Raw genomic sequence first — 15862 nt, 5'->3', positions numbered from 1 at the left:
ATAAAAAAATGTATTACCTTATAGCTTTTTAGGTCTCATGTCTGGTATAGGTATCACTGGGATAAGTCAAAGTGTTGGCAGGAGTGCATGTCTTTCTGGGCTCTAGAGGAGAATCTGTTTCTTTGTCTTTTCCAACTTCTAGATGCTGCCTACATTACTTGACTCATTTCACCTTTCATCCATTGTCAAAACCAAATACTGTATCTCTGAAACAGATTATTCCATAATCACATCTCCTTTTGACCATTCCCAACAAAAGTTTTCCCACCCAGATAATCCAGGATAATATTCCCTTCATAAGATCTTCAATTTAATTACATCTATAAACCTTTTGCCATGTAAGATACATATTTACAGATTTGGGGGATTAGGATGTCTTTGGGTGGGTAGCCATTATTCTATCTACCACAGATTGGCTGCTTGGAAGAAAATCATCCAGTCTAGCAATACCACTGGTAGCCAATGGAAAGCACATAAAGGTCTTTATAACAGGAATTTAGGCCTCATTGATTAGATGCTTTAATCTCAGACAAGGTATTTAACAAACTTCTAAGAATTACTAAGAAAAACACTGAATTGATAAAGATATGAAGCTTACTGCAATTCAATTCAAATTATAGAAATGGAAAGCCTGAACAAATAAATACAAATCTGAAAGGGACTTGTATCTAGGATATACAAAGAACGCTTGCAACTCAATTATGAAAAGATAAATAATCCAGTTTAAAATGGACAAAGATCTGAATAGATGGTTTTCTAAGGAAGATATGCAAATGGACAATAAGCACATGAAAAGATGTCCAACATCATCAGTCATCAGAGAAATGCAAATTAAAATCATGTGATACAACTTCATACTCACTAGAGTGGGTAGAATCAAAAAGTCAGATAACCAGTGTTGGAAGGATGTGGGAAAACTGGAATGCTGATACAAAGCTGGTGGGAATGTAAAATGGTGCAGCCACCTTGGAAAATATAGAGCTACCTTATGACCTGGCAATTCTGCCAGAGAAATGAAAGTTTATGTCCACATGAACTCTTGTATATGAATGTTTGCAGCAGCAGGACTCTGAATAGTGAAAAGGTGGAAACAAACCAAATGTCTATCAACAGACGAATGGATAATCAAAATGTGATATATATCTATACAATGGAATATTATTTATCCATAAAAAGGAATGAAGTACTGATACATGCTACAACTTGAACCTCAAAAACATGCTCAGTGAAAGAAGCCAGTCACAAAACTCCACATATTATTCTATTCATATGAAAGTCCAGAATAGGGGAATCTATAGAGATAGAAAGTAAATTAGTTATTGATTAGGGCTCAGCACGGGAGGGATAGGGGATTAGGGTTGTTGCTAAAGGGTATGGATTTTGAGGGGTGATGAAAATATTCTAAAATTGACTATGGTGATGGATGTACTACTCTGTGAATATACTATAATTCACTGAATTGTACACTTTAAATGAGTGAACTGTGTGGTATGTGAGTTATATGTCATTAAACCTTTTTAAATATAACAAATTATTCTTGTTATATATATTTTTTAAAAGAATCCAAAAGCATGGCAGGTCTAATCTTGAGATCTGTGTATTTGAGAAATAATTTTTCAATAACTTGAAAATTGCAAAAACAGCTCTCAGTCTTCGGTGTTGTAAAGAAGAGGAAGTATGCAATTTAATAACACATTGGTTAAATAATATCTTTAGAACTGTCACTAATTGCAATTTTGCAGTGTCCATTCATTTGTAATTCTGTAATGTGTACCATGAAAATGATCTACTTGTGAAACTGTTCGCATGGTAATTCAAAAACATTTTGCTCCTAAATGTACATTGTTTTCAGCTTAAATGTTAATTATTTTATTTAATCATTAACTCTCAACAGGTTTTAACAGTAACATAAGTGACAGTTTGATCTTTGTACTCCTCCTGTGCAACAACACAGAGCTCTATCTGAACACACACACATCACATGAAAATAGAGCTCATTGTTTTATATTACAGAACACATTTTACACAACTTATTCGGTACATTTAGGAGTATTTTGTGGAAAATATAAGACTCAGTGAGAACACATGGTGGCGCTGCAGGTTAAATGATGAAAAACAGAATTGCCTATGCAGCTCCAGTATCCAGCCAAACAATTTCACATTGCCTGGAAGCTAAAGTACGTTTTTCTTGGCCACAGCGAACGTGAATCTGAAATCTCTTTAAAACTATATTTAGTGGCATAGTTTTGATATCTGGACTGCAGGACCAGGCTACCAGGATCCTGGACATACACAAAGCTCCTGTAAACCAAATTTTCATGAAAGAGCAATGGAGATTGGCTGGATGTGCTATCTGAGACAAAGGCAAGTCCTAGTTTTCTTTGTTTTGCTGAGCATGTTTGGGGTGGGTGCCGAGTTAGGTCCCTATTCAGTAGTGGAAGAAATGGAGAAAGGCTCCTTTGTGGCAAATCTAGGAAAAGACCTGGGGTTGGGATTGACAGAGATGTACAACCGCAGGGCTCGGATCATTTTTCAGGGGAACAAAGAGCATTTGCAGCTCAAGGTTCAGACTGGGGATTTGGTCATAAACGAGAAACTAGATCGAGAGGAGCTATGTGGTCCAGCTGACCCTTGCTTGTTATATTTCCAACTGTTAATGGAAAAGCCCTTAGAGATATTTCAGGCTGAACTGAGGGTGAAAGACATAAATGACAATTCTCCTGTGTTCACCGAAAGAGAAATGATTCTAAGAATACCTGAAAACAGTCCTCTAGGAATTGCATTCCCTCTGAGTAATGCTCTGGACTTGGATGTAGGAAGCAACAATGTTCAAAACTATAAAATCAGCCCCAACTCCCATTTCCGGGTTCTAACCCGCAAACTCAGTGACGGCAGAATATACCCTGAGCTGGTGTTGGAAGAAGAGCTGGACAGGGAGGAGGAGCCTGAAATCGTTTTAACCCTAACGGCGCTGGATGGCGGCTCTCCACCTCGGTATGGGACCGCTCAGGTGCGCATTGAAGTGGTGGACAGCAACGATAACGCCCCTGAGTTTGAGCAGCCCATCTACAAGGTGCAAATTCCTGAGAACAGCCATGTAGGCTCCTTGGTTGTCACTGTGTCTGCCAGAGATTTAGACAGCGGAGTACATGGAAAAATAGCCTACACGCTCTTTCAGCCTTCAGAAGATATTAGCAAAACTTTGGAGGTGAATCCTGTAACAGGAGAAATTCAACTGAGAAAACAAGTAGATTTTGAAACAGTTCAATCTTATGAGGTGGACATCAAGGCCACAGATGGGGGAGGCCTTTCAGGAAAATGCACTCTTCTCCTACAGGTGGTGGATATAAATGATAATCCCCCAGAAGTGACCATGTCTGCACTCACCAGCCCTATCCTGGAGAACTCACCTGAGATTGTAGTTGCTGTTTTCAGTGTTTCAGATCCTGACTCTGGGGATAACGGGAAGACTGTTGCCTCCATCCAGGATTACCTTCCTTTTCTTCTAAAACCTTCAGTCAAGAACTTTTACACCTTGGTAACCAAGAGAGCACTAGACAGAGAAGAAAGAGCCCAATACAACATCACTATCACCGTCACTGACTTAGGGACCCCCAGGCTGAAAACGCAGCACAACATAACCGTGACGGTCTCCGACGTCAACGACAACGCGCCCGCCTTCAGCCAAACCACCTACACCCTGCGCGTCCGCGAGAACAACAGCCCCGCCCTGCACATCGGCAGCGTGAGCGCCACGGACAGGGACTCGGGCGCCAACGCCCAGGTCACCTACTCGCTGCTGCCGCCCGCGGACCCGCAGCTGCCCCTGGCCTCCCTGGTGTCCATCAACGCGGACAACGGGCAGCTGTTCGCGCTCAGGTCCCTGGATTACGAGGCGCTGCAGGCGTTCGAGTTCGGCGTGCGCGCGGCCGACCGCGGCTCGCCCGCGCTCAGCAGCCAGGCGCGGGTGCGCGTGCTGGTGCTGGACGACAACGACAACGCGCCCTTCGTGCTGTACCCGCCGCAGAACGGCTCTGCGCCCTGCACCGAGCTGGTGCCCAGGGCGGCCGAGGCGGGCTACCTGGTGACCAAGGTGGTGGCGGTGGACGGCGACTCGGGCCAGAACGCCTGGCTGTCGTACCAGCTGCTCAAGGCCACGGAGCCCGGGCTGTTCGGCGTGTGGGCGCACAACGGCGAGGTGCGCACGGCCCGGCTGCTGAGCGAGCGCGACGCCGTCAAGCACAGGCTGGTGGTGCTGGTCAAGGACAATGGCGAGCCGCCGCGCTCGGCCAGCGTCACGCTGCACGTGCTGCTGGTGGACGGCTTCTCGCAGCCCTACCTGCCGCTCCCGGAGGTGGCGGCGGCCGAGGCGCGGGCAGACCCGCTCACCGTCTACTTGGTCGTGGCCTTGGCGTCCGTGTCGTCGCTCTTCCTGTTCTCGGTGCTGGTGTTCGTGGCGGTGCGGCTGTGCAGGCGGAGCCGGGCGGCGTCTGCGGGTCGCTGCTCGGGGCCCGAGGGCCACTTTCCGGGCCACCTGGTGGACGTCAGCGGCGCGGGGACGCTGTCGCAGAGCTACCAGTATGAGGTGTGTCTTCGGGGAGGTTCGGGGACCAGTGAGTTCAAATTCCTCAAGCCCATTATCCCTAATCTGCAGTTTCAGAGCACAGGGAAGGAAGTGGAAGAAAATCCCCCCTTCCAGAATAATTTTGGGATTTAATTATTGCTAGGAACCTATTTAATAAAGACATTAACTTCTAATTTTTTTCTTGACTAAATTGTTTATGCCTGCCACCACAAATAAGGTGTTGTTTAATTTTCTCTATTTGGTTCATCCTCAATTTCCAATTTCATACCTGTCTTCACAGGTTTCTTTACCCTCATATTTTAGTCCAGTGAAGTATTTTTCAGTAGAATCCCAGTAAGTGAAATAAGCTCTACTTTCAAAGATGATACCATTAACATTTTCTACTACTTTATGAATAAGTGTCTTTATTGGCTTTGTACTCACAATTTTCATTTTAGTTTTCTTTCCGGAGCTTCTTCAGTTATGAAAATAATGTGCATGTGATCTATGCATTTCCTATTTGGTAGTTCTTCTCTTCCCTCTTAAAACTGGTATTTTTGTTGGTTTATCGACCTCAATTTTTATTATAGTGATTTTTAAAACTGTTACTTTTTTAAAGTTGTTTTCCCGTTATTGGTATTTGCATCTTTAAAGTATTTACATTGTGTGATAAGATAAATAAATCCCTAATAAATCTTATGTAAAATAAGAAACACCTCCGTAAGATACTGAGTGTGTCTATATGTATTTAAGTTTGGAGACAAAAAACAATGTTTAGGTGTTTTATAGCATCATGTAGAAATATTTAATCATTTGTTTTAAATCCTGTATGAAAAAAACCAGAGATTCCTGTTAAGTTTTTAATGGCTAACAAAGCAGTCCCATTCAGTTGGAAAAGAACTGTAGAAATCGTCAGAAGTTTATATGGTATAGATTCTTCGTTTAGCAGTTAGAGTTTTTGGCAGTATCTAGCCCTTTCCCTCTACAATGTCCTTCAGTTTAATCTGTATCACTTGCTTATTAGAGGAAAAACAGAGTTATTTCTGGATATTAGGCCTTTGAATAAAATTTTCTATGAGGTAGATGTTATCATGCTTTTCTTACTGTAGGTAGTGTTTGGATAGGCATTATGCTGGTCTATTCTTTCCCTCCCTTTTATTTGGTACAGAGAAATTAGATCCCACCAGATTTTAATTAAGAGGGACTTTAAAATAAAGACCAGCCCCTTCTTTAATTTTGTAAGTAATTTTAAAGCTAATATAAGAAAAACAAAGACATATGAAAAAAAGAAACAAGTTGATAAGAATGAGTTTAAGTGAAAGAATACAATTTTCAAATGGTATGGATTTAAGGCACAGAAGGTCGTTTCATATCCTAGTAAGTAGAGCTTATTTATCCATTCCGTAATATAGCAAGCATTGAGTGTCTGATTTGTGAATTTAAGATGATTAAGGCATCCTTCCATCCTTACATAGGGACAGATTGACTTGAATAAGGGACAAATTGGCATGAAACAGGAAGCAGTAATATGTACAGAGCAATTATACAAGTTTCTATGGGAGCACAGAGGAGGGAAAGCCTAAACCCTTCCCTCTGGATGATTATATTTAGGCAATATGATTAGATTTTAAGGAAATTGTTGAAGAATGTGTGAAACAAGTTTCTTTTTTCAGTTTGGTCAATGTTTTTGGAAAAGTAAAATCTGTTATTTTGGTCCCAGAGGTCACCACTGTTTTCCACTTTGGTTCATGACATTGCATGGGAGTAGTTTCAGGAGTGAAAGGCCTACTACAGAACTAAATGTAGTACAATGAGGTGGACAGAGTTAACTGCTAGAAACATTTTCCAAGTTTTGAATTTTTAACTTTTCCCATGAATCAGTGAAAAATCTCAACAATGTGAGCAGTACTCTATCTCAACATTACTTTCTACCAAACAAAAGAAAAGAAAAATGAAATACTTAAATGAGCCACTAAAGAAAAAAATTGTAAATACACAAATTGGGTAAAGCCATTTGAGTCTGTTGGAGGCCACGCGGTGGCGCTGCAGGCTAAAGAGACAAAAAAAAAAAATCGACCATGAACTGAGAATGCTGCGGAAGGCATTAACAAAAAGGATCAAGGCAGATGAGCTGGGAGAAAACCTGTACTGGCCCAAGATTGGAAAAGGAAAAAAACCCAGACTCCTGCTACAAATGGCATAGGTCTGGGGGTTGCAACTGCTGGTTCTGTATGCTGGGAGCTGTGATTGTGACCAACATTGACAAAAGACGTGTTCTGAAAAAGCAATGGAGGCTGGAATGTTGTGCTGCCCAAGACAAAGGCAAGTCCTATTTCTCTTTATGTTTGGGGGAGTATCCTTAGCAGGTTCTGGGTTTGGACAATATTCTGTGACAGAGGAAACAGAGAGAGGATCATTTGTGGTTAATCTGGCAAAGGATCTGGGGCTAGGGAACCAGGAATTGGTTTCAAGGGGAGCCCGGGTGGTCTCTGATAACAAACAACACTTGCTCCTGGATCCTCATTCTGGAGATTTGCTCACAAATGAGAAACTGGACCGGGAAAAGCTGTGTGGCCTCACAGAGCCCTGTTTGCTGTATTTCCAAATTTTAATGGATAACCCCTTTCAGATTTACCGGGCTGAGCTGAGGGTCAGGGACATAAATGATCATTCACCAATGTTTCGGGACAAAGAGACGGTCTTAAAAATATTAGAAAATACAGCTGAAGGGACAGCATTTCGACTAGAAAGAGCAGAGGATTCAGATGGAGGACTTAACGGTATACAAAGCTACATTATCAACCCGAACCCTTTTTTCCATATTAAAATTAGTGACAGTGATGAAGGCATGATATATCCAGAACTAGTATTGGATAAGGCACTGGACCGGGAGAAGCAGCACGAACTCAGTTTAACACTCACGGCACTGGATGGTGGGTCTCCACCCAGGTCTGGGACCACCACAATACGAATTGTGATCCTGGACATCAATGATAATGCTCCCCAGTTTTCTCAGACAATGTATGAGACCCAGGCCCCAGAAAACAGCCCAGTAGGGTCCCTTATTGCAAAAGTCTCTGCAGGAGATATAGATTCTGGAATCAATGCAGACATATCCTATTCATTTTTTGATGCTTCTGAAGATATTCGAGAAACCTTTCAAATCAATCCTTTTTCTGGAGAAATTGTCCTCATAGTGTTGCTTGATTATGAGCTAGTAAAGTCTTACAAAATAAATATACAGGCAATGGATGGAGGGGGTCTTGCTGCAACATGTACCGTTTTGGTGGAAGTATTAGATATCAATGACAATCCCCCTGAACTGATCATGTCATCACTTTCCAACCATGTCGCTGAGAACTCTCCTGAGACGGTACTGGCTGTTTTTAGAATTAAAGACAGAGACTCTGGAGAAAATGGAAAAATGCACTGCTACATTCAAGATAATCTGCCATTCCTTCTGAAACCCTCTGTGGAAAATTTTTACATCCTCATGACAGAAGGAGGGCTGGACAGGGAAAGTCAACCCGAGTACAACATCACCATCACAGTCACCGATTTAGGGACCCCCAGGCTGAAAACGCAGCACAACATAACCGTGACGGTCTCCGACGTCAACGACAACGCGCCCGCCTTCAGCCAAACCACCTACACCCTGCGCGTCCGCGAGAACAACAGCCCCGCCCTGCACATCGGCAGCGTGAGCGCCACGGACAGGGACTCGGGCGCCAACGCCCAGGTCACCTACTCGCTGCTGCCGCCCGCGGACCCGCAGCTGCCCCTGGCCTCCCTGGTGTCCATCAACGCGGACAACGGGCAGCTGTTCGCGCTCAGGTCCCTGGATTACGAGGCGCTGCAGGCGTTCGAGTTCGGCGTGCGCGCGGCCGACCGCGGCTCGCCCGCGCTCAGCAGCCAGGCGCGGGTGCGCGTGCTGGTGCTGGACGACAACGACAACGCGCCCTTCGTGCTGTACCCGCCGCAGAACGGCTCTGCGCCCTGCACCGAGCTGGTGCCCAGGGCGGCCGAGGCGGGCTACCTGGTGACCAAGGTGGTGGCGGTGGACGGCGACTCGGGCCAGAACGCCTGGCTGTCGTACCAGCTGCTCAAGGCCACGGAGCCCGGGCTGTTCGGCGTGTGGGCGCACAACGGCGAGGTGCGCACGGCCCGGCTGCTGAGCGAGCGCGACGCCGTCAAGCACAGGCTGGTGGTGCTGGTCAAGGACAATGGCGAGCCGCCGCGCTCGGCCAGCGTCACGCTGCACGTGCTGCTGGTGGACGGCTTCTCGCAGCCCTACCTGCCGCTCCCGGAGGTGGCGGCGGCCGAGGCGCGGGCAGACCCGCTCACCGTCTACTTGGTCGTGGCCTTGGCGTCCGTGTCGTCGCTCTTCCTGTTCTCGGTGCTGGTGTTCGTGGCGGTGCGGCTGTGCAGGCGGAGCCGGGCGGCGTCTGCGGGTCGCTGCTCGGGGCCCGAGGGCCACTTTCCGGGCCACCTGGTGGACGTCAGCGGCGCGGGGACGCTGTCGCAGAGCTACCAGTATGAGGTGTGTCTTCGGGGAGGCTCGGGGACCAGTGAGTTCAAGTTCCTCAAGCCCATTATCCCCAATATCCAGGCACAGGACTCTGGGGGGCATAGCGAAGAAAATCCCACCTTTCGAAATAGCTTTGGATTTAACTTACAGTAAAAATTCTTTTTCGTATTTTCACGCACTTTTAAGTGGTGTACAATCATATCAATATCAGTTTAGTTTTAAAATTCCTAGTTATTGTACAATTTTAAGCCTAATTTTAAGTACTATATATCTATGATTTACAATGTCATTTCATCCTTTTTTGCATTTAATCAATAGGTAGCTTTAATTAGCACTCATTTGTAAATAATAGTTTAAGGTTTAATCATTTCAAAATGTACAAGGATGTAGTTATTCTTACCTAGAAAATCGAAATTTGTCTTTTCCTTTTAGTATATTTCATAGACTAATCTCTGTCCTCATCACCTTGTACTTCCTTCATGTCAGCAGACATCCCTCAACTTCTGATCTTCTCTAACATTCTGTTTCATCATGTGAAAAAAAATCATGTCATCTAGCATTTTAAAGATATTTCTCTCTTACTCTGCTCGTGAGAAAATGAGAGAGATCATTTTGTGAGTGATATGGGACTACAGTAATATCTTGTAGTCATATTATTATTCCATTTCCTTCAAATACACTACTCTTACTATTTTCTGGTGTTCACTTTTGCTGACATATGTTAAAAAATAGGTCGTGTCTCTTAATGGCAAAAAAATGTAATAGCCTGCATGAAAATAAATAAAAGCATTTTGAAAATTTGTGAAGAATATTTGTGGACTGTTGGAAAGGTACTCACTTTTCATTTCATTTTATAAATATATTTTAGTTATGAAATTTTTAAATCACGATGAACTAAAAGTCACAAAGAAAAACAATAAATTCTTCAATGTCTGGCCCCTCTTATGGAGTAGTTTCTCTAGAATTGATCATCTTTTGAAGTAATATGTTTATGCCACTATATCTTAACAGTTTTATACTTTAATCACTCCTTCATATGACAAAAGATGATTTCACTTCCTTACTTTCCAACTAATACACATACAACATTGCATGTGCCCTTTCTCCTGTTCTCCCAATAGAGCTGTCATTTTTTTTAGGTTAAACTAGTAGTTTTTATGTATATTGCAAAAATTACTTCAAAATACACATTAGTGTAATGATTACATTTCTTTTCTTGAAAAACTTAATTCCTAGAGTTGATCCTTGTTTTTACTTGCATCATTTTCTATTTACTATTATTGATTTTTCACATTAACTCTCATTTCAATAACAATAATTCTCTTAAATATTAAAAAATGCCAGATACCTATCAATTTATTTTAGATCTTTCACCCAGAACCTTTTGTATCTCTGATTCATTAACACTGGTTGTTCTTTTTTTTATTTTTAGTTTTTATTTAAATTCTGGTTAGTTAACATACAGAGTAAATATTAGTTTCAGATGTAAAATTTAGTGATTCAGTGTTTCCATCCAACACCCAGTGCTCATTGCTACAAGTGCCCTTCTTAATCCTCATCACTTATTTTACCCATCCCCCACCCATCTCCCCTCTGGTAACCATTGGTTTGTTCTCTATAGTTAAGAGGTTTTTTTTGGTTTTTTTCTCCTATGATCGTTTGTTTTCTTAAATTCCACATACAAGTGAAATCATATGGTATTTGTCTTTCTCTGACTTATTTTGCTTAGCGTAATACTCTTTAGCTCCATCCATGTGGTTGCAAGTGACAAGATTCCACTCTTTTTATGGCTGAGTAATATTCCGTTCCATATATACATACACACATACATCTTACTTTATCCATTCATCAGTCAGTGGACACTTGGGCTCTTTCCATAATTTAGCTATTGTTGATAATGCTGCCATAAATATGAGAGTGCATGTATCCCTTCAAATTAGTATTTGTGTATTCATTGGATAAATACCCAGTAGTGCAATTGCTGGATCATAAGGTGGTTCTATTTTTAACTTTTTTAGAAACTTCCACACTGTTTTCTAGAGTGTCTGCACCAGTGTACATTACCACCAACAGTGCAAGATGGTTCTCTTTTTCCTGTGTCTTCACCAACACCTGTTGTTTGTCTTGTTAATTTTAGCCATTCTGACTGGTATGAGGTGATATTTCACAGTACTTTTGATTTATGTTTCCCCAATGATGAATGATGGTGAGCTTCTTTTCAGGTGTTTGTTGTCCATCTGAATGTCTTCTTTGGAAAAATGTCTATTCAGTCTTCTGCCCCTTTTTAAACTGTTTTTTTTGGGGCGTTGAGTTGTATAAGTTCTTTATATATTTTGGATACTAACCCTTTATCAGATATGTCATTTGCAAATATCTTCTCCCATCACTTAGGTTGCCTTTTAGTTTTGTTAATTTTTTCCAACATTGGTTGTTCTAATGGCTGTCACCCTAGAACTTTTTCCTTTATTACTTTCTTGTGTTGGTCCCCTTTTACAAGATCCAATATATTCTTTTTTATTAGCGTATTCCTTACTTAACTAACACACATCTCTCACTAGTTTCATAAAAATGATTCAGAGGAGGTGAAAGTTTTTGAAAATTTGCTTAGTAAAGCACTCTTGTTTTTCTTTTGAGTGATACTTCGGGTGTAAAATTCTAAGTTGAAAATAATTTTCCCGGGGCGCCTGGGTGGTGCAGTCGGTTGAGCGTCCGACTTCAGCCAGGTCACAATCTCGCGGTCCGTGAGTTGGAGCCCCGCGTCAGGCTCTGGGCTGATGGCTCGGAGCCTGGAGCCTGTTTCCGATTCTGTGTCTCCCTCTCTCTCTGCCCCTCCCCCGTTCATGCTCTGTCTCTCTCTGTCCCAAAAATAAATTAAAAAAAAATTAAAAAAAAGAAAATTTTCCCTCACATTTTGAAAGCAGTGTTCTTTTTACTGATTGCAATTAGAGTTCTGTTGAGAATACTGAGTCCCTTCTAATTCTGATCTCTTTTTTTTTTTTCAACGTTTTTAAATTTATTTTTGGGACAGAGAGAGACAGAGCATGAACGGGGGAGGGGCAGAGAGAGAGGGAGACACAGAATCGGAAACAGGCTCCAGCCTCGGAGCCATCAGCCCAGAGCCCGACGCGGGGCTCGAACTCACGGACCGCGAGATCGTGACCTGGCTGAAGTCGGACGCTTAACCGACTGCGCCACCCAGGAGCCCCTAATTCTGATCTCTTTTAATGTCACCCCTAATTTTTCATTCTGGAAGAATTGGAAACTTTTTCTTCATATTCTGAAAATACTCTATTATCACTTATTTATCTATTTGGTCACAGGGGTGTACTCTATTAACATTTAAACTCTCACTTCCAGTTGTGAGAAATTTTCTTGTTATGCTTTTGATAATAAGTTCTCCCTTGAATTTTCTACATTCTCACTTTATCCAGAATTTCATTAGTTAAATATTGGATCTTCTAGATTGATACTCTAAGACACTAAATTTTTTCCTTATTTTCTCTGTCTGTTGCTCTACTTTTTTGGACAATTTATTTTATAATCCAACCTTTATATTTAAGTTTTTCTTTTTGGCTAACTATTTTTAATAGCTCTTTTGGTTTTCTGAGTGTTTTGCATAGGATCCTTTTGTAGATATGTAAATGTATTATCTTCTCTCATCTATAATTAATTTATTCTTTTAAAATACATTCTACACAAAATGCATTATGCAGTAGAAACCGTTACATCCATTATTAAAATGAGAGTGAGTTACAGGGAAGTTAAGAACTTATCCAAGGTTATATAGTTAGTAAGGGGGACTTAAGCCATAATCTATTCTCAATCTTATAGTAAGAACACATACTTCATGAAGTTACTGTTAATATTAAATGAATAAAAGCATATGTGTCACTTAGAACAATGGATATGACAGAGCAAATTTTCAGTAAGTGTTAGCTCTTATGAGATTTTACTGCTCTGGGGATATTAGACATTTTTAAAGACTTTCTTCTGTTTTCTCTATTATGTCTATTTCCTCGTTTTTGTTTTTGTTTTTGTTTTTTGGAGATGGTGGTTTGACCTTGCTATGTCATGTCATAGGTATTTCTTCAAATTTCTTGTGGTCCTGGGCTATCTTTTCATTATTAAGAATGATATTCTCAGGGGCGCCTGAGTGGCTCAGTACGTTAATCATCGAACTCTTCTTGATTTTGGCTCAGGTCATGATCTCACATGGTTCATGAGTTCAAGCCCCCCATCAGGCTCTGTGCTGACAGTGTGGAACCGCTTGGGATTGTCTTTCTCCCCTCTCTCTTTGTCCCTACCCCATTTGTGCTCTTTCTATCTCAAAATAAATAAACTTTAAAGAAGGATGATGCTCTCATATTTAAGAGTGATGAGAGGGGCTCCTGTGTCACTCAGATGGTTTAGCCTCTGACTCTCAATTTCGGCTTAGGTCATGATCTCAGAGTTGTGGGAATGAGCCCATCCCAGCATCAGTGAAAGAGAGAAAGAGAGACAGAGACAGACAGAGACAGAGGGAGGGAGGGAGGAAGGAAGGAAGGAAGGAAGGAAGGAAGGAAGGAAGGAAGGAAGGAAGGAAGGAAGGAAGGAAGGAAGTTTGGATGGAAGGACGAAGAGATACCATCCTGTCAGCTCTTTGTGAGTGCGTGAGGCCTGTTGATGGTAGGACTTCACTCTAATGTAACCATGCTAGGATAAGACTATTATTTTGGGAGACCCTTCCGAATATTAGTATGTGTAAATGGTTTTTTATAAGATTTTTAAAATTTTTAAGTAATCTCCACATCTCATGCAGGACTTGAACTCACAACCCAGAGACCAAGAGTTGTATGCTTTACTGACTGAGCCAGCTAGGCGCCCCATTATGTGTAAATCTTTAAGCTTTTCATATTCTCCAGGTTAGAATTCTACAATATCTGCTGTGTGAAGGAAAGTTAGAGAGGAGATCAGGTATATACCCTGTGTGCTACAATTGGAAAGTATTGCATGATAAGGGTGATCTGGAAATTTCATCATTCAGGATGCAAAGTTTTGCTTCACCTCCCTATTTTTAGTTTCACGCTTCAACTTTTACTCAGCTTTGCCTAAGGTCTCCTAAACTAGGGGTCATCCCATTTAATTTCTCCAAAGAAGTAACTTCCCATTCTCTGCCTCTGAGATACTTTCCTGTCTATATAGGCTGATGAAATGGTTGGACTATCCAACTTTCCTTTTTAGTTCTTAACTGACTTCAGCTTTCTTACACATGGTTCCTCTAAATCTTGTACATAAATGGAATACTGTAGGACAAACCCACTAGTTTTGTATGAACATTTCCAATGCAGGCACTTTACATGTTTCTTAGAACTGCTAACTCAATTGCTCTTCTTTCGGCTTTCTGTCATCAAAATTTTGGGTGTTCACTTGTGCATTCTTAGTCTTTATGTGTTCATACCACTTTTGCTCTTTTTTTGTCATTTTAGTTAGTATTTTATGGGTTTTATGTTTATTTATTTTTGAAAGAGAGTACAATTGGGGAAAGGGCGGGGGGTGGGGACAGGATCTGAAGCAGGCTCTGCACCGACAGCAGAGATTCCAGGCTCAAACTCACAGAAATAGGATGCTCAACTGACTGAGCCACCCAGGAGCCCCCTAGTGAGTATTTTTAAAGGAGGGAGAATAACTAAGAGTAGTCAACCCACCTACTTTTCTTTTTTTTTTTTTTTTCAACGTTTTTTATTTATTTTTGGGACAGAGAGAAACTGAGCATGAACGGGGGAGGGGCAGAGAGAGAGGGAGACACAGAATCGGAAACAGGCTCCAGGCTCCGAGCCATCAGCCCAGAGCCTGATGCGGGGCTCGAACTCACAGACCGCGAGATCGTGACCTGGCTGAAGTCGGACGCTTAACCGACTGCGCCACCCAGGCGCCCCAACCCACCTACTTTTCTATTTCTACCCTTGTAGTGGTCAATTTTTCAATAACGTATCTATCTTACATTTTTTAAATGTAATTTGAACTTAACATTTTTAGATGCAAATTTTTTAGATCCCTCCTTAATCCATTTTTGAGAGCATTTTTGAGATCATTGAATTTATAGCATCTATTCCAAACAATTTCCCTCCTTATGTAGCAACCTTTCACTTTGGCTAGGACTCAGACTACCCAAAGCTTCCGAGGTGGTCCCAGACAGTTAAAGCAAGGCCAAAGATGGGTCTTCAGATTCTGAGACTAAAATCTCCACGTTATAATTCTCTGCCTCATGAAATAATGATTGCTTCAATAGCAGGTATAGGATCTTAATTAGTCTACTCAGAGTAAAACTAAGTTTTGCTCTATGACTGGGAATGGGAATCTCTTGTGGGGCGGAAAATGAAAGCAGGTGACCATAGTTGTAGCTGGAATAAATCTTGTGAACCTAAGGGAAGGTGGCTTTAGGAGTAAGCCTGCTTTAAACAAAACTAGCATGTTTGTGTACTTATTAAATACTTTGGTAAATTATGAGAAGCTGGAACTAAATTATGACTTTACATAATGCGTTCCACCCCAATATTTTAGTTCATTTTCTCACAGTTCACAGTTCACTGCTGTTAAGGAAATCTACAAAGATGCCTTCTTCTACTATAATAACTATCTATTTGTGTTCCATCTTACAGTTTGTCCAATTTCATATCCTCTGAGAAGACTCTCAAAGTGACTCATGTATACTTTCCCTTTGCATTACAACCGAAAGAAGGCCAAGTAATGATGCAATCTTCTTTCAGGTTTTCAGTCTTCTCAGAAATAAT

The 15862-nt window shown here is 41.7% G+C and overlaps 3 protein-coding genes across 3 annotated transcripts in view; all 3 read left to right on the top strand.

Moving 5' to 3' along the window:
* LOC131514232 (protocadherin beta-6) overlaps positions 1 to 6384 on the top strand; it is a 43291-nt gene extending 36907 nt beyond the window's left edge. Inside the window, exon 2 of the mRNA XM_058734009.1 lies at positions 6285 to 6384. Coding sequence (XP_058589992.1) covers positions 6285 to 6332 — 48 coding nt within the window. The 3' untranslated portion in view covers positions 6333 to 6384. The remainder of the gene's footprint in view (positions 1 to 6284) is intronic.
* LOC131514270 (protocadherin beta-16-like) lies at positions 1776 to 4758 on the top strand. Its single transcript, XM_058734098.1, has one exon. The coding sequence runs from the start codon at positions 2330 to 2332 to the stop codon at positions 4715 to 4717; it is 2388 nt and encodes a 795-aa protein (XP_058590081.1). The 5' UTR covers positions 1776 to 2329; the 3' UTR covers positions 4718 to 4758.
* Positions 6385 to 6851: 467 nt separating the features above from the next.
* On the top strand, positions 6852 to 15854 carry PCDHB10 (protocadherin beta 10). The gene is made up of 2 exons (XM_058734058.1): positions 6852 to 9104; positions 15731 to 15854. Exons 1-2 carry the CDS (start codon positions 6852 to 6854, stop codon positions 15752 to 15754), a joined length of 2277 nt encoding a protein of 758 aa, XP_058590041.1. The 3' UTR covers positions 15755 to 15854.
* The last annotated feature ends 8 nt before the right edge of the window (positions 15855 to 15862 follow it).

This window comes from Neofelis nebulosa, chromosome 1 (assembly GCF_028018385.1).
Source record: "Neofelis nebulosa isolate mNeoNeb1 chromosome 1, mNeoNeb1.pri, whole genome shotgun sequence".
Lineage (NCBI taxonomy): Eukaryota > Metazoa > Chordata > Mammalia > Carnivora > Felidae > Neofelis > Neofelis nebulosa.
The sequence above is the reverse complement of the archived record's forward strand: the minus strand, read 5'-3'. Positions and strand labels throughout refer to the sequence as shown.

Excerpts from the sequence above, each read along its gene's own strand:
- LOC131514270 (XM_058734098.1), top strand. The coding sequence starts at position 2,330 with ATGGAGATTGGCTGGATGTGCTATCTGAGACAAAGGCAAGTCCTAGTT.
- PCDHB10 (XM_058734058.1), top strand. The coding sequence starts at position 6,852 with ATGGAGGCTGGAATGTTGTGCTGCCCAAGACAAAGGCAAGTCCTATTT. Across the intron at positions 9,105-15,730 it reads CGCAGAGCTACCAGTATGAG|TTTGTCCAATTTCATATCCT; the intron begins GTGTGTCTTCGG and ends TCCATCTTACAG.